This window comes from Alternaria metachromatica (assembly GCF_023757995.1).
Source record: "Alternaria metachromatica strain BMP 0045 chromosome Unknown scaffold_4, whole genome shotgun sequence".
NCBI lineage: Eukaryota > Fungi > Ascomycota > Dothideomycetes > Pleosporales > Pleosporaceae > Alternaria > Alternaria metachromatica.
Genome location: NW_026055495.1, coordinates 214,931 through 238,495, shown reverse-complemented (window position 1 = coordinate 238,495; position 23,565 = coordinate 214,931). Strand labels below are relative to the sequence as shown.

The 23,565-nt window shown below is 53.7% G+C and overlaps 5 protein-coding genes across 5 annotated transcripts; 1 reads left to right on the top strand and 4 right to left on the bottom strand.

Moving 5' to 3' along the window:
• Positions 1 to 322: 322 nt before the first annotated feature.
• Positions 323 to 2,659, bottom strand: J4E83_002450 (uncharacterized protein; the record flags this gene model as incomplete). The annotated part of the gene is made up of 7 exons (XM_049329396.1): positions 323 to 603; positions 655 to 866; positions 994 to 1,621; positions 1,670 to 1,841; positions 1,909 to 2,080; positions 2,138 to 2,488; positions 2,610 to 2,659. The coding sequence occupies 7 exons, from the start codon at positions 2,657 to 2,659 to the stop codon at positions 323 to 325; spliced, it is 1,866 nt and encodes a 621-aa protein (XP_049191075.1).
• A 676-nt stretch (positions 2,660 to 3,335) lies between these two features.
• On the bottom strand, positions 3,336 to 4,789 carry HOG1 (MAPK protein hog1; the record flags this gene model as incomplete). Its single annotated transcript, XM_049329395.1, has 9 exons — positions 3,336 to 3,402; positions 3,451 to 3,634; positions 3,682 to 3,760; positions 3,809 to 4,165; positions 4,215 to 4,314; positions 4,363 to 4,406; positions 4,456 to 4,585; positions 4,636 to 4,683; positions 4,734 to 4,789. The coding sequence occupies 9 exons, from the start codon at positions 4,787 to 4,789 to the stop codon at positions 3,336 to 3,338; spliced, it is 1,065 nt and encodes a 354-aa protein (XP_049191074.1).
• Positions 4,790 to 7,540: 2,751 nt separating this feature from the next.
• GNA3 (G protein alpha subunit) lies at positions 7,541 to 8,853 on the top strand (the record flags this gene model as incomplete). Its single annotated transcript, XM_049329394.1, has 6 exons — positions 7,541 to 7,664; positions 7,717 to 8,062; positions 8,107 to 8,235; positions 8,288 to 8,417; positions 8,467 to 8,705; positions 8,754 to 8,853. The coding sequence occupies 6 exons, from the start codon at positions 7,541 to 7,543 to the stop codon at positions 8,851 to 8,853; spliced, it is 1,068 nt and encodes a 355-aa protein (XP_049191073.1).
• A 2,274-nt stretch (positions 8,854 to 11,127) lies between these two features.
• J4E83_002447 (uncharacterized protein) lies at positions 11,128 to 11,538 on the bottom strand (the record flags this gene model as incomplete). Its single annotated transcript, XM_049329393.1, has 1 exon — positions 11,128 to 11,538. One exon carries the CDS (start codon positions 11,536 to 11,538, stop codon positions 11,128 to 11,130), a length of 411 nt encoding a protein of 136 aa, XP_049191072.1.
• Positions 11,539 to 15,009: 3,471 nt separating this feature from the next.
• Positions 15,010 to 16,819, bottom strand: J4E83_002446 (uncharacterized protein; the record flags this gene model as incomplete). Its single annotated transcript, XM_049329392.1, has 5 exons — positions 15,010 to 15,657; positions 15,704 to 16,422; positions 16,469 to 16,542; positions 16,587 to 16,638; positions 16,687 to 16,819. 5 exons carry the CDS (start codon positions 16,817 to 16,819, stop codon positions 15,010 to 15,012), a joined length of 1,626 nt encoding a protein of 541 aa, XP_049191071.1.
• Positions 16,820 to 23,565: the final 6,746 nt, after the last annotated feature.

Sequence of the window (23,565 nt, the reverse complement as noted above, 5' to 3'; positions counted from 1 at the left end):
ATAGAGGCGACGCCGAGATGAGACATCAGGAGTTGGAAAGATCATGAGCAGTGCCTGACATCGCGGCGATGAATTCGAAGTGAGGAAGAAGGAAGAGTGGTAACTATCAGACGTCTGATGAGGCGCGAGACGGCCAAGACGCTAATGACTAAACTGCCATTCTGCGACCACATTGAGCAGGCACGACAGATACACCAGAACAAGTCAGATACCATATATTTACTTCGCCGAAACGAACGCTATAGATCGCTGCATCAAATTGCCGCTCTTATAACTGTGCGAACACTAGTATCCTCTATACCTTGCCATAGTCGTTACTCTTTCATTCCTTTCCAACACCCTCCTTGTCTTTCTCCGCATCAAAGAACAAGCTTCTCCTCTTGACATCCGGCGGCGGCGGACTAGCCGGGGTATCACCAACAACCGCCTCCTTGTCTCTCTTGAAGTCTTCCGCTCTCTTGAGATCACCCGGCGGAGGCGAAGATACGGGTGTCTTTGTGCCCCATCCCTTCCTCTTCTCGCTCGCCCAGGTGCCCCAGCTGGAGAAGTATGCGCCCGCGCTGGCTTTTGCGTTCGTGAGGTCGGGGGCTTGAGGTGCTTTCCCTATTTGGTCATTAGCATTGGTGTGCGTGCAAAGCGAGTTGTCTTACTTACACTTCTTTGCATCATCGATGGGCCTCCCTTCTTTCTCAGCCTGTAGTCGCGCTTCCTCGGCTCTCTTCCTCTGTGCCTCGCGCATGCCTTCCATCTCCGCCCACAGGCGGTTGTATGCAGAGCTGACCTTCTGTTGGCCCACTGCAAGCTGTTTTCCCAAGACCTCCCGAGACTTTTCTAATCGTTCGTCGAGATGCATTTCTGCTACCTGCCTAATCGCCAAGCGAGCATCAGCACACATACGCCAAGAGATACGGCTTGGAAGGTTGTGTTGGAGAACAGACTAAGTGAGTGCTTTAGTCGGGCTGGTGGGGATATGGAAAGAATGCAGAAACGTACTGTGCTAGTCGGCGTTGAACGTCTTCCATTGAGAGACCGCCAGAGCAGGGGTGTTTGGGATCAACGATGTCGAAAAGGTGAGAATCGGTAAACTTATTCCAGATGCGGAAGTTCTCAGTCTGCATCCAGGCGTGTACCCACTCATTTGAGAACTCGCTCGCTGGGTCTCCTTCTACTTCAGAAATCAAGTTCTCCTTGTGTGCGTTCTTTTCCATGTAAAGCTTGTACTTGACGGAGCTGAGCATTGCGAGCAGGTACTCTTCGAATTGCATGCGAATGAACTCCTCGCTGCCGGCGTATCCGTGATCCTTGGGCCGCGCTGGATCTGCCTCATCCCAGGTATCGTTGATCGTCTGTGTCAAGAAGTCCATCCATCTCCGGTCCGGCGTCGACAAGATTGATGCTTGTCGGAGTGCAGCTGAGGTGATGTTTACGGTGTGGTCATCGAGGTTGATGAGGATATCGCTGTATCGATCTCTTTGCTGAAGCAGCAGCGAGTTCGTAGAGCCGACGATGTAGGACTTGGTATCTTGGTCTGCAAGTATATCAAGCTGCTGAAGCGGTGTGTATGGTCCAAACAGCGAGCCTGTACCGAAGAGTTGGAGCGGGAGACCCATGTATGCCAACACTGAATCTTGTCAGTATATTGCTTCTATTGGTGAGAACATGCACTGACAGGAAGCGCGCTCCGATGTCTTTAATGAAGTGGGCATGACACACTTTTCCTCACACGAATTGAACTTGGGATCAGCAGCATCTTGTAAATGGCGAATAAGGCCGGGTATCAGTGAAATAAGAGCAAATTGCATCATGCATAATCGTTCGCAATGGGAGCCGAAGAAGAGGACCTGCACTCCGTCAGTAACCTTGTATGCTCGTGCCACAATGTGTCGGCTTCAAGAGCTTGAAACATACCTTCGGTTGAAGTAGCGCGCATTTGAATAGAACCAAAGTCTGCCATTTGAACTCGTGGATTAACTCGCGCAGAGAAATACCGAAGTAATGGTCCTGCTGCCCCTCCTGATTCTTAAGCAGTTGGGGTAGACTTTCCGTAAAGCGCTCCAATATTTCGATATCGGTGAAGTCTCTGAAGAAGTGTGAGTTTCACGCCGCCCTCGACTTGCACTATGAGAGCTCGACGTACTTCTGATTGAACCACAGCTGGGTGACAACGCCCAGCTGCGCTTTTATTGCCCCAAAGTGCTGCGGGCTATCGCTGATGACAACGACAGCCTTTTGCACGGTACTCCTTGTAACTTCAGCCGGCCGATCGATGAGCTTGCTTGCGTCGAGTTGTCGCGTACACGATATACCGAAGAGTGAGGTAGCGGGTGAGGTCGGGGTCTGAGCGCGGCGGAGCGTAAAGTACGAGTAGTCTTCGGCAGAGGCATGCGCGCCATCGCTCAGGGCCATGAAGGGCAGCAGCGACCAGTCGTTGTCTACTGCTGGGTCGGTTCCCTCTTCTGCCCCGAGCCATGTTTCCACTTCTGGGCCTCTGCGTTGAATAGTCAGCGATTCATTCGCATCAGATAGCCACAAAGGTATCGTAAGTTGCCCAGTATCCTTCCTCCGTCTCTTTCTGTACTCACACCTCTACTGGTAAAGGAGAAGCTTACCGCGCATGGTGGAAGTCCACGACGCAGACAAGTGGGTTGAGAGTCGCCATTGTCGTGCGATAGAAGTGCTATCGCATAGCATTCAGTTTAAATACAAACAAATGTTGTAGGGCCATAGGGGCCAGGCTCGCGTCCTCGAGTCGTTGCGGACGCGCTCAGAGCGGTGACGAAACAGCGGTCCCTCAATCAGCCTTATGGCGCTAGTGGAAAGCCTCGGCGATCTCCACCCGTTCCCGGGTTTGGGAGTACGCCCGAGATCCTCCGCCACGGATACCAGAGAAGATCTGGAGGACTTTCTGATCTCCCCTTTACATCATGCAGTCTTTATCTTGAGTACCTGCGATGCCAGGCCCGTTAGCGACGAATGCTGTCATCGCATTGAAATACAATATAATCAGACATGTTCATGAGTCAAAGTGAAGAATAACGTATGTTTGATAATATGATTTCACATTCCTACCTAGGTCGACCATAGCCTTCAATTCCTCCATAACATTCCTTTCGTGTACCAGCCATGGCGATCCAAATGACAAAGACAAGCCCATGCCCCATCTACCGCGCACCTTCATGTCACATAGGTCCAACAGACGAGACCTTGGGAATCATTGGGAACAGCAACTCCGCCTGCGCCAGGCAGATGATACGTCGAGCCTCGGCAACTGCATACTTTGTTGTCGTGGAGACTGAAAATTGTTGTAGCTCGAGATTGGTAGACATTATGTGTATTTAGCTGCCGTTGTTCTCCTCCTGTGCCGCCGCATCTACGTTGTGGTAGTCCAGGATTTCAGAGTACCTGTGTTGTGTTAGCTCCGTTTACGTGATGCACTGGGAGTACACGTACATCATGATTTTCCAGGTGTCGACGGGTAGATCTGCGTCGTTGAACGACCAGTCGAACTTCTCCTCCGCGACTGGCTCATCAGTCGGGTCGTGGTATGGAGCGAGGTATGGGTGGGCAAGGGCCTGCTCCGCTCGCACACGCTTCTTCGGGTCAAAGACCAACATGTTCTCTAGGAGATCGACGGCTAGATAATGTCAGTCCACGCTCTCTTCATTGAAGCTGCAAACTGACCTTGAGGCTCGGCGTTCTTGAACTTGTTGGAGAGGGGTTGTCGTTCGCGCTTGGGAAGTGACTGGACGAATCGCAGTGTCTGCGGAAATCAGCAAAGTTGCTTCCAAGGTTTTGTGCATCTACTTACGTTTTCACTGCAAATGGTCTGGATCACATCGTCTGGGGGAGTACCCAGAAGCTCGGTGATGATGGAGAACTGGTTCACGTGGTCCTTGCCGGGGAAGAGCGGCTTGCCCTCGAGCATCTCAGCGAAGATGCAGCCCGCACTCCAGATATCAACCTCGACGTCGTACTTTTGCCATGTGAGCATGATCTCAGGCGCTCGGTAGTATCGGGTAGAGACGTAACCCGTCATCTGAGGGTCCTGTATACGGGCGAGACCGAAGTCGCAAATCTTGAGATCGCAGTTCTCGTTGACGAGGATGTTGCTGGGCTTCAAGTCGCGGTGCACGACACCAGCGGAGTGGACGTATTTCAGACCACGCTTTTCAGGTCAGCGCATTTTCTTGCATGGTTGGAATTTTGCCACCCACCAAAATCTGGTACAGGAAGTATTGGATGAACTGCTTCTCCAGCGGTCTGGAGGTGAGCAGGCGGTGGAGATCGGTTCCGAGGAGCTCGGTGACGAAGTAGCTGGGCGGATTAGTGCTTGCTCGGGTTGGCGGTGATGTGACTGCCTACATATCCTCGAGGGGAGAGATGAAGATGTCGCTCAGGCTGATGATCTGGAGAGTGTTAGAGTTTTCGCTGGGGACTGGCTGCTGCATTGCCCACATTCTCGTGTCGAAGATGCTTCAGAAGCTTCAGCTCGCGGTATGTCCGCTTCGACAGGACCGGAGTGCTGAAGGGCTTCATGATCTTCTTGATGGCCACCGCCTGGCTAGTAAGCTGGTCCTTGGCTGAGCTGCGCCGGAGTCAACAATCAATTCGAGTCTGGTGGTGTGGAGGTCGTACCAGACGAGACCAAAGGCGCCCATGCCCACGGGCTGCAGGTCGGTGTACCTGGTCGGTGTCAGTTGTGCCAGAAAACGCAATGTGGGGTATATCCGCACCTGCTGGTAATCTCGAAAGTGGTGCCAAAAATCTGGGCGCGTACGAATTCCGCCATGGTGAAGGAAGGTGATTATGATGATGCGACAGGCGCAAGGACGGGTCTGTGTCGAAAATTGGGGTGGTGGTGGTGGAAGAGGGCGAGTAGGAAGCCGTGGGGTAGTCGCGAATGCGTCGGGGCTCTAGTTGCACGTTGACGCTGCTAGATCAGGGCAGGTTCTATTGGGCTCGGTGGCTGGGTCCGGCAACGAAGGGCTTGCGCGACAACGGCTCCGAGGAATCCTTTTCGAAGGCTTCAGAGTTTGCACCAGGAATGTCGCGAGCGTCGACGGCTGGGACACGTTGGGGTTGCTGATTGCCGCTTGGAGACCAATGTTGACAGTAAGCGGGTCGGCGGAGAGGATTGAGGCACCGACGGGATGACCTCAGACTATGTGCAACACAAGGATGAGGCTCGAGGGCGTGGCGAGGATGCAGATCAGTGCGGAAAGGAAGAGGTGAAGGTAAGAAGACAACGAGGGGCAGGCACCAAATGCGATAGAGGGACACATGCACATGGCCCGCGCACAAGTGTCGCTCACACAGGTTTCGGCTTCTTCTGGTGACGTCACGATGGATTTTCGAGTTTTCCATTGCAGCCTGTGCTTCACACCTAGCGCAGGCCTTTACCGGGTTCTACTGGACACGCTGAAGATTGCAATGCGCCATCACCACGACGTCTGCTGTCTCGTCCATGTACCCCACTACCGCCTCGAAGCTCTTTCCGTATTCACTCCCCTTCACCCCTCCTTTCACGTGGGAGGTGGCCCGTGCACTACGTTGGCTGCCCTGAACGGTGACATGCAGCTGTCTTACCTGCTCGTTCTGACACGGTACGGGCAGACATCATGTCTGGGCAGCTAGACCTTCCCTGGGTGTAGAACCTGCGCCGGGTCTCCCTGCTGATATCATATCTACCCATTACTGATCAAATCATGAGGAAGGTAGGCCATAATAAGAGACACGGCTTCGTTGAACAGCGCCGGGCTGCGCTATCGCATACGTCAACGCGTTGATACGCGGATGTCTTGATACGTCGATGCCGTGATGCCGCGGTGCCGTGGATGCAGGCCAGAACACAAACGTCTTTGAACTTTTCACTATCCACGGCGGTACCTGGCTCAAGGGCCGATTGCCAGCCCTCGTGGCATCCCTGATATGGCATTGCGTAATGCTTCGTTTGCGGCTCGCGCCGACCGTGTGTGAATGGTATGCTGCGGCTATCACGGAACAGGGTCACTACCACACGAAACGTGCAAGCGATTGCTGACATGTGGCCCTGGTGAATCTGTCTGTTTGACGTTCCCAAACAGACACAATGATAATGCACGACATCAAAACATGTCCCAGGTCCATTGTCCGCAAAGGTGGGAGCTGGTCAGCTTTCAGCTAGCGTCCTTCACAGCTAGCCAGTGACCAGTAACCAGAACCAGTGTGTGGCAGGAGGCTCGCATTCAACTTCAGTCAGGGCCATTTGATAAAAGTACCCGGCTTAAATTAGAAGCCTTTACATTGGGGGGACCAGCCCCACGGACATGTCTAACTTGAAAACGCCGTTGCATGTCATTCAGGTGGAGTTGGCGCTGGCTGGGCGACGAGGTAAACTCTATCGTGGAGGCGTTCCAGATTGAGACCCTCCAAGATTGGGGGCTGAGCTGATCGGGGCGGTGGGTCGATTGGACGGGGGAGACATCGTGAAGCCAACAGAGGTGTAGCACCGCAGAGTGCAGACTGCAGGTACTGTATATAGACGTTTGGAGGCACAGCTGCAGCGCGTAGTGCAGGGGCCGTTGTATCAAGGGGGCCGCCGTGAGGGCAGTGTTGGAAAGCCGCGGGTCGTAAGCCGAGCTCTTGAAGCACACGGCCAATCTGCCAATGATAGAGGCAGGTCGGATCTGGCAGCCACGCTCCATGGCACGACGGCGTACCTAGGTAGCACACGGCCTCGAGCGTTGTTAGGGCACCAACACCTCCATTGCCTTGCATCGCAGCGCAGCGCATCCCCACTGCCAGCATCCGCCAGCACTATTGCATTCTGCCTCGCTTCAGCGCGTCCTGTTCCGCTGCTTGGCTCGTGCCATTTACCCTGATCGCTGCCCTAGCATCCACGATTGGATGAGGCTTAGCAGCATCGCGCCTGCTGCCATCATCGCCTTCACATCCATCACCCATCCGTGATTCACGCTCTGCGCTGCGAGAACAAGGGCCAACGCATCTGCATCACGCCTCTTGCCACGCGCACCTCCCGCAATCAATACCCCCAGGCCCTCCGTCGGCGCCGGGCGACGTTGTTGTTGGTTGCACCTTCTCCAGATCCCGCGCCTTCCTCATCAACTTACTGGGGAAGGCACCTCCGCACGAGCCACTGGCAGCCCTGGAGTCTCCGATCTAGCTCACCAAGACGACCCTACCAACCATACAACACCACCACCACCGTCGCATTCCAAACCCCAGCCCGTCCTCGCGCGCCAGCCCGACCCCGCTCCCATTGTTGCCGCCGTCCACGCTGGCGACGACGCTGCCGCGCCCGCTCACCTCGCGAGGCCCCCTTTGACGGAGCTGCGTGTCGGATTAAGCCGACCAAGCGTCACCACAGCTCCAGCAACGCGCCAGCCGTCACGCCGCCATCCGGACCAGAGCCTCGCTCGCATCACCGCACACATTCCACACCGACGGTTCTGCGACGCGCTGAGCCTCGTGCTCCATCATTATCCCGCGCCCGACTCCCCCCCAACGCCCGCGGCCGCGAGCCGCACCACACGCCGGCATTATGGGCATCTGCATGAGCACCAACAACGACGATGTCGAGCAGAAGAAGCGCAGCCAGGCCATTGACCGCAAGCTCGAGGAGGACTCGCGACGGTTACGGCGGGAATGCAAGATCCTGCTGCTGGGTGAGTAGCTCCAGCCTGTCTGCGTGCCGACGCAATTATTAACACACTACAGGCTCCGGAGAGAGCGGAAAGTCGACCATCGTCAAGCAGATGAAGATCATACATCAGAACGGCTACACGCAGGAAGAGCTCGCCATGTACCGCCTCACCATATACAAGAACGTCATCGACTGCGCAAAAGCCCTCATTGGCGCCATGCGACAATTCGACGTTAGCCCCGAGAAGCCAGGCAACGCACAGCTCTGCGACTACCTGCTCGACTACACAGTCGACCCCGACCCTGAGAAGCCCCTCGATGTACGGGTAGGCCAGGCCATCACATCCATGTGGAGCGATCCATGCGTCGGCAAAGTCCTGGAGCACTCGAGCGAGTTCTACCTCATGGACTCTGCGCCATAGTATGTTTGCGCATCATCTCCCCGTTTCTTACTAACGTTTGCAGCTTCTTCGATGAGGTAGAACGGATATCCGACCCCAATTATGTACCCATCGAATCCGACGTCCTACGAGCGCGTACCAAGACCACCGGTATATACGAAACACGATTTACGATGGGCCAGCTCAGCATACAGTATGTGCGCCCCTTCAAACCGTGCTGTGGTTGTCAGGCTAACATGAAACAGTATGTTCGACGTAGGGGGCCAACGGAGCGAGCGCAAGAAATGGATACACTGTTTCGAAAACGTCACATCAATCATCTTCTGCGTGGCATTGAGCGAATACGATCAAGTCCTGTTAGAAGAAAGCTCACAGGTATGTCATTACGTCGAGCTCCTTGACTCCCACTGACTCGTGCCTGCAGAACCGAATGATGGAGAGCTTAGTGCTCTTCGACTCGGTAGTCAATAGCCGGTGGTTCATGAGAACCAGTATTATCCTGTTCCTCAACAAGGTCGATCTCTTCAAAGCGAAGCTTGCGCGATCTCCACTTGGCAATTACTTTCCAGATTACTCTGGTGGGAATGATGTCAATCGCGCCGCCAAGTACCTGTTGTGGAGGTTCAACCAGGTCAACCGAGCACACTTGAACCTGTACCCTCAGTAAGAAGCTTCCCCTCACGAGCCCCTCACGCATGCTGACCTTATTAGCCTAACACAAGCCACCGATACATCCAACATCCGGCTCGTCTTTGCCGCTGTCAAGGAAACAATACTGCAGAACGCGCTAAAAGACTCCGGCATACTATGATCGTCTACGCAGCACCGACCCCAACTCTTGACGGCCACGCATACGAACTATGAGTGCTCCGACATGCTCAGCTTCCTCCTTCCGCCATACCCATACATTTACATAATACACGAGCCCTTTACGATCATTACTCCCGATCGTGCCATTCATGATGCACATCCTCGGTCACGAAACGGGAACTTTGGGAGATATCATTGCCTCTAGCTATCATACAAAGAGCGCAGCATTGGTGTTTTTGGCGTTTAAAGATTCCCTGGGACCTGCTCCTTCCTTCTTGTCTTGGATAATGGGCCTGTTTTCATCGGAACATAACTTCTCTCTGCGGGGTCGGATTTCTTCGATTGCTGAACCTTGGTTGCCCTTTTACCTCCCCCGAAATCTCGCTGTTCTTTTTCCCTTTTTCCCAATATGTCACTATGGACTGAGAGAGATAAGCCGGAGGAGACAGAGGCCAGAGAGGAAAAAAAGTTGAATGCGCACCCCCATTCCGAATTCCCCTCCCCAATCAGTAACGGGGTTTCGCCCGCGAGGAGAGAGGACTTGTATGCTATATAGTCTCTCTTTTACGATATGCCTTTTATTTGTGTCTTATTCGATCACATCTTTTTTTACTTTTCTCTGTCTCTCGCGTCATGGTCAAATAACGGAGGAGGAACTCTCGACAGTTTTATCGACTCATAACTACGACGGCCCTTGTGCGATGGTACGGTTTCTTCATGGCTCCCCCTGATATAGCGTTCGCGCAGATATAATGTACGCCACCATTTTCGAATACCAATACAGATGATATTGAACTGCATGTGACGAGTATGATTCATCGTGTCTTCGCACTCGCCATGAATTGAAGCAACAACACAAGCGCGTGAACTAACACCTGCTACCAACACCAACTTCCATCTTGCACATACAACATATCAAATCCCAGTCATAGAAAAGGCACCCGGATACCGAACTCAGATCTCGGAAACGCTGATTGGTGGCTTTATCCTCCCTTCTTTCCTTCGCGCGCAACAAAACCAACAAACCTTACACCCTGTTCGTCAAATCCCCATCATCACAATTGTATGTAATCAATATAACCCGACAAAGTCGCGCCGCAACGTGCCGAAAACCGCGCGGCCCTCTCTTTGTTGCGTGCGCATTTGCGCAAAAGTGTAATGAAGTGAAGTATAAGCTTCCAAAGTTCACAAAGAAATGCTAATCGGTGTGTGAGAGATTTTGGTAGGTGGGATCGTTGCGCAACGGTGAGAAGTTTAAACTGGGGTGTGAGTCGGCGGTTTGGTTGGGGAAGAGATGGGGAAACTTGGAAGGGTGTTCGGGATCATGTGATCATTTGGCGGTGCTGGGAAGATGTTTGGCGCGGTATTCCGTTCTTTGCGGTAACGATGATTAACTAAGAGAACTTGATACACGTCTCCTTGATCAGAGGTCTGCAGAGCCCGACATCTCACATAGAGAAGGGAGCGAATTGTGTCAGCATTAGGAATACTCATCACAGATAATGAGACGGGGTCATTGCTACCTAGGTAACCGCTCTCGACCAATGAAGCGCTCACGTGCTTCCTTCCCTCCTCCCCTTCGCAACGCTACCTAGGTACTTTGACGGTGCATCAATAATTGCATACACTGAACACAAGGTCCGTCGTGTCAGCGGGGGAAGGGGCGGGGCGGAAACTCAAATTGACAAGCTAGTCTGCGCATGTGATGGATTGTCCGCTTCAGGAAATGACATGCGAAAACACGAGTGGCAGGTGGGGGAAAGAAGACATTATTACGAGATATAAGTTGTGAGCTGCCATTAAATACGCAGATTTAGGGTCAGAGATGTGGGGGAATAGTCGTGGTTTGTTCTTACGGCTATTATCGTGAAACTGCTTTACCGTATGAGGTATCCGCAGCCCTCGACATGATCACGATACCACATTGCGAAAGAATAGCATGAGAAGCAAGTGCAAGTTATGATGATATTTGGATTCATGGTAATGTGACTTGTACTGTTCAATGTACTGTACTGCCTGCCTGTTCCCGGCGGCTAGTCAAACCCCGCAAAAGTAAACGCCTGCCCATGCCCACCCCCATCCATACCCTTAACGGCCGTGAGGGATCTTTTGTGGTATATCGACTTTTGTATGAGAGAGAAAAAAGGAAAGTCATGACATCATTAACGCCCGACCAGAACTCCTGTCGCTGCTCCATGATGCTGGATCGCTGTCAAAGGCGTATAGGGTGTTGCTCCGTGCAACTCCATCTGATAGAGATATCGATCGTCCACACTCAGTGCTTGTTGGACAAGAAAGTGTGCTTCTCAAAGCTCATGCGCCTCTGTCTCTCAGCGGCACTCATCTCCGAGGAAGAGGTCGGCGGAAGCGCATGCTTTGTGTTAACCGCCAGAGGAGCGAAAATCTTAAGGCCAAGGACTGGTGAATCGGCAGCCTTTGTGGCGGGAGAAGATGGCGCGCTGATAGTACTAGTCTCGGAGGGTGGGGCGGCAACGCTGCTGGTGATGCTGGAGACGGAGGAAATGGACTGGTGGCGCGCGGGGCGGTTGGATAGAAACCCGTGAGCAGGCACGACGGGCTCGGTGGGAGATTGAATACCGGGGCTGGCTGCCTTCTTGACGGGAGTGTTGACAGTGAGAAAGTTTTTCGGGAAGGGAATGTGGTAGGTTGAGCTAGTGGAAGACATTGCGCCAGATTGGGTGTTGGTTGCTGGTACGTGGGTGGTAAGGCGTTGGTTGGAGGTGATGGTGTTGGTTGGAAAGAGTTGTTTTTATGGAGAGGTAATGTTGGTGTTCTGGAGGATGACAGAAGGTGGTCGGCACTTCTTATATGTTGCCCGAGAGATTATCAATTGTGAAAGTTCTCAAGTTCGGTGTTGTGCGTGGGTACCGTGGGTAGCGCTGCCAAGCAAGTTCCGCCGGGGCTCGCGTGTGTCAAGTGACCTCTGTAACTGGCTGGAGCGTTTTGATGATCTGCCAAAAGTAAAGGTCCGACGCGCTTGAGTCTCCGGTGTATCCTGCCTAGTGCGTAGTTTAAACGTGTCTAGCTTCGTCTAGCATAAAAGAGCTGGAGCCAAAAATCGAGAGGAGGCCTGGGGTTGCAGCGCGGGATGTTGCAGATGCTTCCGCGCTGGGTCTTGGCCGTGGAGCTGTAATTGACCCTGGCGATCGTATGGGTCCGGTGCACTAATGATGTTCCGCTTTAGATGGCGCGGTTCGTCCGTGGATTGATAAGACTGCAGAAGACACTTGTTTCGCGTGCGTAAGCGTCCGGCTGCGTGTACAATGGTACGTGTATGATCGACGCAATTTGAGGCTGATTGTGGGTTCAAATGTACTTGGCGATTCTTGTCCGCCAGTGGGAACGGGCTGCTCGTGGATCTGGGGTCTCCGTAGATGGAGAGGTCTGTGTGTTTTGGTTCCAGAAAGGTTTTAGGGATGTTGAGACAGGTCAAGTTGGCTTGGCAGTCTCTACGTTTTCGACCTCTTGGGCGACTATCAAGATAACTTGGCAAAAGGTTATGCTGTTTGACGCGGCAGGGTGGAGATTTCAGCGATTCGTAGCGGAAGGAGAAACAGATGGAGCCAGACTGAATTCTTTTGGACTTAAGAAGGGAAGGTATAGCCTTTCGGCAAGGACGACGCGCCTCGGTCCAAGGGCACTCAGCAGGCCTGACCAGTCCGACTAGGAATAAGTAATCCGAGATAGAAGCGACGCGAAGAGGCGCGTGAAGCAAGCTCAACCTCTAAGAGCCGTGCATAGCTGTAGAAAACTGGGATACGAAATCTCAGCATGCATACCCGCTCTTTGCAAGCCGGACGACATGCGGGTCCTCACAAGTCAGTTGGTGCGCAAGCGCTAGATGCTGAGATGAGTGGAGCGAGACTTAGTAAAACCCACCACGTTGGTGTAGCTAGAATGCTCTCTGGTTAGATCTCGTGGGATGTTTCTGACCAAGCCAACGCCGCATGGAGTAAGGGGATGACGCGACCCCTACACGTCGCAGAAGCACGTTATGCTATAGGGCCAGTTTTTTCTGCTCATGCTGAGTACACAATTGGCCTTGCATAACAAGGCCGCGCTCACTCAACGCCAATGCCAGTGCCATGTGGTACTAATTTGCTTTTCGATGAACGTTCCTGGGGAATCTAGCCGGTGACGAGGCGCGTGCCTCGCATCATGCGGGGGTGAGGACAGGCCGCAGGCGGATCCGCGCCCCTGTATGTGTCTTCAGTGAGGGTAAGCCGAAGATAGCCTGGTTGCGTAGGAACGAAGGAGTCGTCGCTGGCGCCATGGTGTGATGAAGAAAAGATGCGTGGGCTGCTGGCGGAGCTGCCAGTCGAAAATCTTCCGAGGCTTCCTTCGGTCTCAGGTGACGCTATCTGCTACCTTATCTCCGTTTTTCCCTACTAAGCGACCTGCGACAATCCACGTAGTCGCCCGCATGTATTCCATATCTGCCTGCACCACCACGCCTCCAAAGCTCCAGACCTTCTCAATTTGACATCTACACGATTCAGGCAGAAGATAACGCTACTACGCCTCCTGTATTCAACCACTGCTTGCCTGGCAGTTTAACCATTTATTCCACCGGGTTTGTGCCGAGACGTGCAGCGCCTCTGCACCTCTGTGTAGCATATTCTACAACTTACAATGATCGTCAGTGTGCGAAAGACTGGGGTGTACCAGAAGGGATGGCCATTGGAGAGTTCCTTGATGCAGCTTGCGAGTCCAACGGTCGCCTTATCTCGACTTGTGCCCTGATGGCGTGTACGGCAGGCCAACCGGAGTCGAGCGGCAAGCACTACGCTCAGACATGGTGTCGTGCATACGCCGTTGTTAGGTGTAGGACAGGCAACTGTAGTCCGCGTATAGCTGTCAAGATCTGGCTAGGGCTGGTCTGTCCTATCGCTCATGGTTATGGATGATCATGACTGTGGCAGGCCCAGAAGTGTTCAAAAGAAGCTACACACGAGTACAACTCAGAACTCTTCATCAGAGGATGATGCCATTGAAGAAAACTAGTACCTGCCCAGAGATCTCATGCCAAGGCAAACCACACCCATCTCGCCCATGCAGCAGCAAGATCCATCGCATCCTACGAGGCAATTCTCCGTACCTACGTAACCCACACCCACCTTAACCGGCCTTGTCGCGCACTCCACCCTCCACAAGTGCATTCCATACCCTGGATCTTGCCACATTTGACTCTCGAATACACCATGATAGCGGCGGCAGCTGCGGGAGATGCGCACTAAGCAACTCGTGTAACAAGCGGTGAGGACAAGACCAGTCCTTGACGTGCAGAACCCCAAGTGGGGTTGCCACCACCCTTTAGTGTGGGGTGAAGATTCCGGTGTCCGGTGAACGGAAAAAGTAACGATGTGGAGTATTTGGTAGTTCCCTGGCTAGATATGGAGAATAGCCAACGGGTTATATGTCTGGGGTACAGTTGCGTTGGTTTCATGTATATATCATGGATGTAGAGCGAGGCACATGGGACAGTACTCTATTCTCGACTGTAAGCCACATATAAGAACGAAGGTGTATTGATAGAAGCGTAAAGCTGGGATTTGTATGCAGTAGGGTGCATATCTATACTAACTACCCCATCCAACAACAGCATAAGCAGTCAGAATATCACAAATCATATGTACAAGAGCCCTCTCACGCCCGACGTCCCATGTTATGAGGCGCCAGGCATTTTCAAGGAGCGCTCTAGCTGGTATTCACTCTTCCAACGTTCCGTTAAGAGTACACCGTATCGTATCACGGGACTCCTGCAGGCTCAAGGCCTGCATCGTTGGTGTGTCTGTGGTCCAGGTAGACCATTGACACCTGCGGGGTTTTCACATCGTCCGGCTGCAAGCGCGGACAGAGATTACAGGAGAAAGGAGAAAGAAGATAAAGAAAGTAAACATCGATGACGAGTCTGGTATCAATACTGTCTTTGATGTTTGCAACTTACTGCATGTGTGGCTATAAGCCTGATAAGGTATCTTCTTCATCGTTATTCATGCCACAATATAGGCTTTTCGGTGCCTGACCATAACGCCGTGTCGACCTTCAAAGCCATGTGGTCGGTACCAATACGCCTTGCTAACCATTTCCCCAAATCCTAGAACCGTCATTTTCCCGTGTTTGATGAGCCCGTGTGCTAGTCGTAGTGGAGGAAAAGCTGGCTCATGCTCTCTCCATGGTGGTTTCTTCGAATCGCCTCTGCTAGCAGATTGTCGACGTTGATGACCACCAGCTTATCAGGGCTCGCCTGCGCAAGCTTGTGGTCGGGAATCGGAAACGCGTTCGTGATGACGATCTTGTCGATGACATCACAGTTGCTCATTTCCTCAAGACAGTCGCCGCCAAAGATACCATGAGTAGCGAAGCAGTAGACCTTTGTCGCACCACCGCGCTTGACAACAGTCTCGGCGGCCGCAATCCATGACGCAGATTTGTCCATCATGTCGTCAACAATAAAGACAGGGCGATCCTTGACGTTGCCGACAAGAGTGACCATGGTCTCGAGCTCGGGGTTCTTGAGGTCCTCTTCCTCATCTTCAGATGATGCAGCGGCGTCGTATGTGCCACCGAGGGCATGCGAATGTTCGGTGTCCCTGTTGCGGGTGGAGGAGGTAGTCGAGATGAAAGAGGACATCATGTGCGAGGGTATATCGTCGTTTTCGCCTTCGGACGGAGGGCGGTTGCGCCAGGTGTTGGTCGATGTCGCGGACATTGAGGGAGAAGGATGTGTATCGTCGACAATATGGCCTTGTACTAGTCGTCCGTGGATGACGTTCCTCGCGCGCTGCAGACGTTAGCTGTATTCAACAGACCCTTTCAAGGAAACATACCTCGTCCGTGTATTCCTCGGCGCCGCTCTCATCTGCACTCTGCTCCTCGAGTTCTTCCTTGTTCTTCTCGACATCTGTTCGAATGGGCTCCAGCGGTACCTCGGGCTCGACGATAGAGCCTGCGCGCATACTCTTAGACAGCGGGTGGCTCCCGGTCGGCTCTGACCATCCGTTGGCTCGCCTTTGCAGGGGGTTTGACGGTACGCGCTTCAAACTTGACTTGCCTGGTTCTGCCTTTGAGTCTACCGTCATCTTGGAGATGGGCGTAATCTCAGCGTCGGCATCCAGCGCAGCCTCGACCAGGTCGTCGGGGGTTTCGTATGAGCCATCCAGCCGGAGTTGCTCGAACATGGCGCTCTCATTCCAGTGCACCGCCGTGCCTGCCCTCCGCCTGTCGGTTGTGACAATACCAAAACTGAGCTTCAACGCGTCCGCCAGAGACGTGACGCGCTTGGTGCCACCAGGGTTCTTGCTAACAACGACGGCTTCCCTCCAGTTCGGCACGTTGACGCGTATCCAGCGGGCGAGGAGGGGTTCGGCGACGAGGTTGTCGACAGGGCACTTGAAGAAGCCCTGCATCTGGGAGGCGTGGAGGTCGATGGTCATGACATGGTTCACACCGGCGATGTGGAGAAGGTTTGCGACCATGCGGGCGGTGATGGCCCCGCGGTGCTGCTTCTTCTTGGACTGGCGCGAGTATGGGAAGTAGGGCATGACAGCTGGCGATGTCAGCAGTTGGCAGCGAGCCTTACAGAGGCCAAGTACCTGTGACCGACTTGGCTGAGCCGCCTTTGCAGGCCGAGATCATAATCAGCAGCTCCATGATCGAGTCGTTGATTCTGACCCATTAGCCGTTGACGCATACCAAGGCTGGGCTACGCACTTCTCGCTTCCACTCTGGACGATGAAGACATCTTTGTTCCGGATCGAGGTATCTGGAGACGCTTAGCACGTGAAGGCGGCGAGAGTGCTAGCCAACATACGAATGGTGACGGAAGTCTCTCCGTTCTTGAACTTGCCCAGCGTCGCGGAGCCAGGCTTCGTGCCCAGCCTGTCGCAGATGCCGTCGACGAGCTTGGGGTGCGAAGACCCGCCAAAGACGAGTGCGCCCCTCATGGTGGGCGGGCCGAGGAGAGTGACGTTCTCGTAGTGGGCAAACTGAGGTGAGGGCTGGTGAGGACGCCGGTAACGGTCGTGCATGTCAAAATTGTTCGACATGCTAGCTCAGATATCCGCCCGGGAGGGGTTTAGCCCGGCCCCACTATAATGACCCGATGCAGATACCCCAACCAGCAACGTGTGCCTGACTCGCGAACAGCAACGAGCAGACGGCTGGATAACTTAATAACGACCAAGGGAGCTACGGGAGCGGGAGACCAGGCAGGAGCAGCAAGATCGTTATCTGCCTTTATGCAGACGTGTGCATCAACTAGGCGTCTTACAAGCTGCTGCAGCGCTGTCACGCGACCACATCACATTGCTTCCTGGCCAACGGTGCGCGCACGATGCACTTAGTCGCCTTCGTACACGCAATGCATCCGACTCCGCCTCTCAACATGTCATTGGGCTTTAGTACGTTGTGGGGAGATATAAAGTCGAGAATTGGGCCGCAGCATTCATATTGAGTGTCTGCCTCTGACGTGGAGAGCTCTCAATCAAGGACAATGTTGTGTCACTGTAGTGTGCGATTGGATAGGCTTGGTCGTTGTTGAGGTTCTGCGCAAGTATATTGGGCGTCCAAAGCGTCATGGAAGATATTGCAACCATCAGGCTTGCCACGGATGGGGCTACGAATGTGTCTCCAATGACGTGGATGATCAAGCAGGCATAGAGTCGACACCAACAAGACGAGGTACTTTCAAAGGATATACAACTAGGTTCCCTCAGGCATCCACTCGCCAGCTATATCTCCACATGGATCGTAGTTGTGCTTTCTAGACAGCCTCGCCCTTAAGCAAAAGCCGTCGTACAAGCTCACCGCTTGCTTTGTGCTCCTGTGGCCCTGGTGCTGTACGTTGCTCAACCTGGATCAATCCCCACACCGGAACTCAACCGATTCGCGACTTTCTTTGTCGTAGCCGTTATAGTTCCCTTCCCAGCTTCATACATACCCTCGAACCGGTTTAGAAGCGTTAGTGTAGCTATGGAGGCGCACGTTGACCTTTGCTCTGATCGCGCGAGCTGCAGACAACCGTTGCCATTTGCAACGCTGATCCAGAGTAGCCATGATCTTCGCACTTGCCATGTACATACGAATGCGGGAGACATAGATTTCGACGGCTCCTCCCGAAGCATCCATATAGCTGTTCGTGGAGGTCGATCCGCTAGAGTCGGTTTGGCGGCAGTTCATGGAAGCCTTCCAGGTAAATAGTGGGTGCTCTGGGCGTCTGCATCCTTTCCATAGTGCTAGAAGGATAATATCGGACATAGGCGGTGAGCTGGTGTCACCCTGGTAGGTACGTACCATGAGTCTGTAATAGGGAAATAAGCCAACTGCGTGCAAATGTGGTAAATGAAAGATCGTGATGGTGCGCAAAACTGAAGAAACGGCGCCTCATCTGCCTGCATCGAGCGGGAACTTTCTCGTCCCACCATGGCATACACCGAAAGAAGAACACCAGCGCTTTATTTGGGGAGGAGCCGGACCATCGCAATTCCCTCTATTTTCATGATCCTCAGGTAGTGTGATGAGCCGTAAGGCTGAAAATAAACACCCCGATTGGCTGTCCAGCACACAGTATGCGGACACTAGTTTGCACGGTCCGCCTCCGAACGCCGGGTCTCAGGTATGGTGCAATGGCTGGCATGTCTCTCGATGTTGCTGTGCGTGGGACGCGTTTGCATTGACAGAAAACGGCGTACACAACAGCAATGTAGAGCGGCTGGCCAGCCAATAGAGGCTGCAGCGGGAGAGAAGCGTATCCAAGAGCCTGGTTCGAGGTCGTGATAAAGCTTAAGAGCGGGTGAGACGTTGTGCTTCGTCTGACGCGTGCCCGAATTTGTTGGTACTCGAGCGTGGAAAGTGGTGTGATCACGTATCATCTTCAGATGTCGGTTGAATCGCCGATTCTGAACTACCCAACGCAGGAGCATATCCTCCGAATCCTTGTCTGGAAGAGGGGCACCTGGGAGAAACATTGGCAAGCCGACAATGAGACCTCGGCGACCATATGGGTCTACACAGAAAGCTGCATGGTTGAGAAATTAGGTCGCGTTACAGGAGTGTCTGACTGCCATGATGCATGGTGTCAAGCCACAAACCTGGAGGCTCGCTGCGAACGGGGCTTTTTGAGCAGCTAGCGAAAGCCCCCGCAAGCACTTGCCATGGTAGAATTTGAGAGGTCGCGTGGGTGTGAGCCAAGCGTGCTTGGCGCGTTTGCGGCGGGCGATGGAGCTAGCGAGAAGAGGAAGTCACCCCGTCCAGGACTGACGCGCATTCGTCCACACGCAGGACGCCACACGGGCGCCATGGTCACAGCGGACGTGATGGTTGTCGCGATCTTGCATTGTGGCACCGAGCGCCAGGTTCACTCCGATCCGGTGTAACCGATGGGTCCAAGCGAGTGTAGAGCTCCCACCACCGCCTCCAAAACGTAGTTCCCGTCGTGATGTCCAGTCAGGTACCATCGAGGCTTCTGTGGTACACAGAGGAGGGTGTGATGCGCCGGACCTAGCTCTGATCATCTGCCTGTGGCCGGGTAGGCCGCTGGAACGCCATGTCCCGACCTCGGATATGCTTTTAGTAAGTAATGAGATCTGGCAGCAATGAATCAGATCGTGTCATGTCATCAAAGGAAAGACGATGTTGTAGTCGACGTGAAAAGGAACAACAGGACCGCGAACAGCGCGTTGATAGGGTTCAAGTCGTTGTGCAGATGCCCCCTGAGAGGTGGGATCGCAAACCAGCAAGCCATGACCGAGCTTCTCCTGACAGAAACATCAGATGCGCATATAAAGGCCTCAGATATGAAAGCCGGCCAGGGGTGTCTCTGAAAATTGCGAGTGATTACTATGCTCATGTTACTGCTACAGGACTCTAACTTCCGATACTAGAGGAACGAGATTACATGCTGGAACGGAACGTCATGGCTGCTCGTCGCAGAAGCAAGCAATGTCGATAGAGCTGATAGTGGATCTCCCGCCAGCCACCTGCATGGTGCTTGCTGCTTTGGACCAAGTACCTAGGTATGCCCTCGACATGGCATGCAGAATCTCGATATAGAGGCAGACCTATTTGGCGGCCATGAGTGGATCTGCGCGCCACAGCAGGACACGCAATGTAAGGCTGCATGTAGCCGTCTGGACGAGCTGAACCTGGCTGGAGGTCGACTTGACGCAGCAGCCAGAGACAGACCAAATGCACCGACCTGCATCAGTTGCTGCGCGTATTCTGCGAAGGGAAAGGCCGGCGACAGTGCCGACGGCACTTCTCAATGCAGAGAGCGGACGCATTCGTGTATCGCAGAAGACGTTGCAGTGGAGGGCTGTATGTCATGACGGCACGGTGAAAGAAAGAAGACAGGTGGAGCGGACAAGAAACGGGGTGGAGGCGCATGCAGGACGACGTTTTGGGCAGCTGGTGTCTGGGACGCTGGACAGCCCATGCGGCTCACGATGGTGCCGGACGCGTCGTTCATGGTGTCGGGCAGGACAGCGTATCTAAGTGTGCGATTGGCGTGCGTCTATTCTCCGGGGTTCACGAGGAGCAGGCGAAAAACAAAAACTTCGTGACGAGGGCTGGCACGTCGTTGGGGAAGGAGCAGCCTGAGCCAGTGCAGGCGCGAAGCTAAATTTGCCGACGCCATGCGCCCTAAGCTCCTTCCGCATTCCAGTGCACAGAGAGGCGCCGGATTGGACGCCGAAAAGGGACCCTAGTTGGACCGCAGCCAGCATCTCTCGATGCAGCAGACTGCACAGGTGCCATGGGAGAATTGCGGCATGCAGGCACGGTTTGGTGTGACACATAGAATTCGGCAACGCTATCCTCGAAGCATCTCGGAACATTCACATCGCGCCCTTCCCTGCTCCGGCACCAGGGGCTTCGCGACGTCGAGATGCTACCATGGCCGCGGCTGCGGAACGGCCAGCCCGCGTTTGACCAACCCCACCACGCCCGTCTCTTTGAGAGGGCCTCATATTGGAGGAGAGGGAGCAGATCCCCAGCCGGCCTGCCTGTGCTACCATCGAGTACATCTTTTGCTCCATCGGTGCAGCAGCCATCCGCTTTGGATCCCCTCTGTCCAGGAGAGCAGAACCTCCAGACGGCTACACGCTGCTGCGTGTTGCACACTACCGCGCCTGGTGGACATGCACTCAGCTCTTCCTGTAGCTAAAGTTTATTCTCCATTGGGCCCGGCATCGAGAGAGTCAGTATAAGACGGACTACAGATCCGCGTCATTAGCGTCCTCACAGTAGCAACAAGCAAACCCTGAAATCGTTCCTTCTCCAGTAAACAACCCTCACCCGACGTCGCTCTCATTCCAAGTCTTGCTTGCTTTTGCCAGCCACGAATCGACGTACCCTGAACACCCTCGCTTTCGAGTCCGATCCTACCTTAGCCTCAACCGGTATCCTGCCGCAAGCATACAGGTCAGTACTTCACCTCGCTCTCTATATCTAGCCTTCGTGCCCCAGCATCTGTGTCTCACACTACCAGCCAGACAGTCGTTCCCGTTCATCACACGCTTTCCACCAATACTCTTCGACTACCATGGCCCGCCCCGCAAGCTGCACACACAACTTCAAGTTGATCAAGTCCGACACTACTCTCGTCGTCTGGAACTGTCAACTATGTCACACTCCTGGACTCTTTCACATCTATGAGTGCGAGCAATGCAAGCTCAAGACTTGTCGGCCTTGCGCCGCCAAGGCATAGGTGAGTCCAACAATCCCTTCCATCAGGTTCTCCCTCCCCTAGGAATGACACCTTGGACTTACGGCACGTGCCAAGGTGTTGCGAGGGATCATTCGTAAGATGCAACATGTATGTAGGTGCTGACTCGTTGACTGCAGATGGAATGCACAGATCGCCAACTACGATCCAAAGCACCCGAGATCCCGGTTCCCAGATGCACGCGAGCTCTCATTGGCGGCTGACGACCCTCCCACATCATCGCACACCACCCATCTCCGCTACGGTTTTCACCATCATTTTTCACGTCAGCCTTATTACCTCAGCATGGCGTTCAGGCATCTCTACTTTTCACGTCGCCGTCGTTGGCGACTATATCTCGAAACGGCAGGCTTCCTTGCAGGAATCGATTTTACGACTCGCTAGACAGAAGCAAAGGGGTACCCGCTTTGCAAGGGTTTCAGACTCGCCAGGGCCTGCACAGCAAGGCCGATGGCGATTGCCGTTGTGACCCGTCTGTCAGATCCTACGATACCAGGCTTTCTTTAACTGTTCCACGGCCGACTTCCACACACGGTATCTTGTCCCTTTTGTCGCTTTACAGTACAACGACCGGTGCAAACCAGCAAGTCATAATGTCTTCAATTCTTCACACACTATTCGGTACTATCAGGAGTCCAGGAATGTTATCTCGTCTCTCTCTTCTAGCTACATGTACATCTAGACGCCTATGGGTGGGGTTGCTGTTTCACATACCCATGAGGCGGCATGCCTTGGCGGCTTAGTAGACTACTTCATATCATAACCAGATCGAATACACCGGCCCGTCCATCTTCTGCAGTTTGCGGCAAGAGCTGCGGCAATCGTCGTGTTCTGCCATTGAAATTAGCTCATCGTATTAACGGCACCGCCGTAGGATTCCGCCTCGTCTCGGTGCCGCGCATCTCATCGTATTCCAAGGTTGGTCTGCGCAGTGCGATCCTTTGTTAGTAAGTGACATATGACTAGCATGCTGGTACCAAACATGACTTTTCAGACAGCTGAGAGCCAAGCGATGAATTAGACGCTTAGCGCGATGTTGTCGCCAAACACACCTGGTACCGATTGCTCTGTCTCCAAAGACCCACAATTCCCGATCGACTACGCAAGACATCTAGGCATGGACGTGCTGCCCAAGGGTCCAGCACAACTGTGGTTTCAGCGCGTATCTACAGCCCAAGAGCCGCAGTCTCGCGAGCCGTGTTCTCGTCTCGCAGAAAAGTCCGAAGACAAGGTGGTGGATACGATTGCCCTATTCGGGCCTGCCTGATGAGGAGCGACACGATTGCCGCCGACATTTGATAGATAGACAACGCAAGTCTTCATCAGCTTGGAGCATCGCATGTTGCGTATCTTCCAGTACCGACAGGGGAGCTAACTTATCAGACCATATTCCAGCATCGCTTTTCGCAACATCGCAAGGTTCCGAAGGCGCACCGACAGATCTCGGAAGACGACCCTACCAATCGCATCGCAGACAGCGACCAGTCAGTCAGTCGATTATATATCATGCGGGCGCCTGCCAAACGCATGCGGGGGATATATGGCCGGTAGAATAAGGACATACATGAGATCATAAGACTTGAGGTCGGTGTTCTGCTACAAGTGCCCAAAAGGGTTGGGGGACGCGAAGTTCGCGCTTGCCACCCCTTTTGCCCAGCCTGCCCCGCGCCTTCCAGCCACAGTGCCCCGGCCCATCTCGTGGCCTGCACTAGAACACACTCTGCATACAAACTTTGACCAACAACTGGACCGCTTACTCTGCGTTAGGCCTCACGCTCCACATCCCACCCGTTCACTGTCGTCGCTGTCACTGCCTGCGATGCTGCCTTGCGCAGAGAGCGACAGCCTTGTTGTGTGTTGCGGAACTTGCAGCAGCTGCACAATCGCCATGGGATGACAAGCTTTCATTCGCACGACCATTGGCATGCGCGAGAGATGCTATTGGAGCCAGATGGACGTTATGTTCAG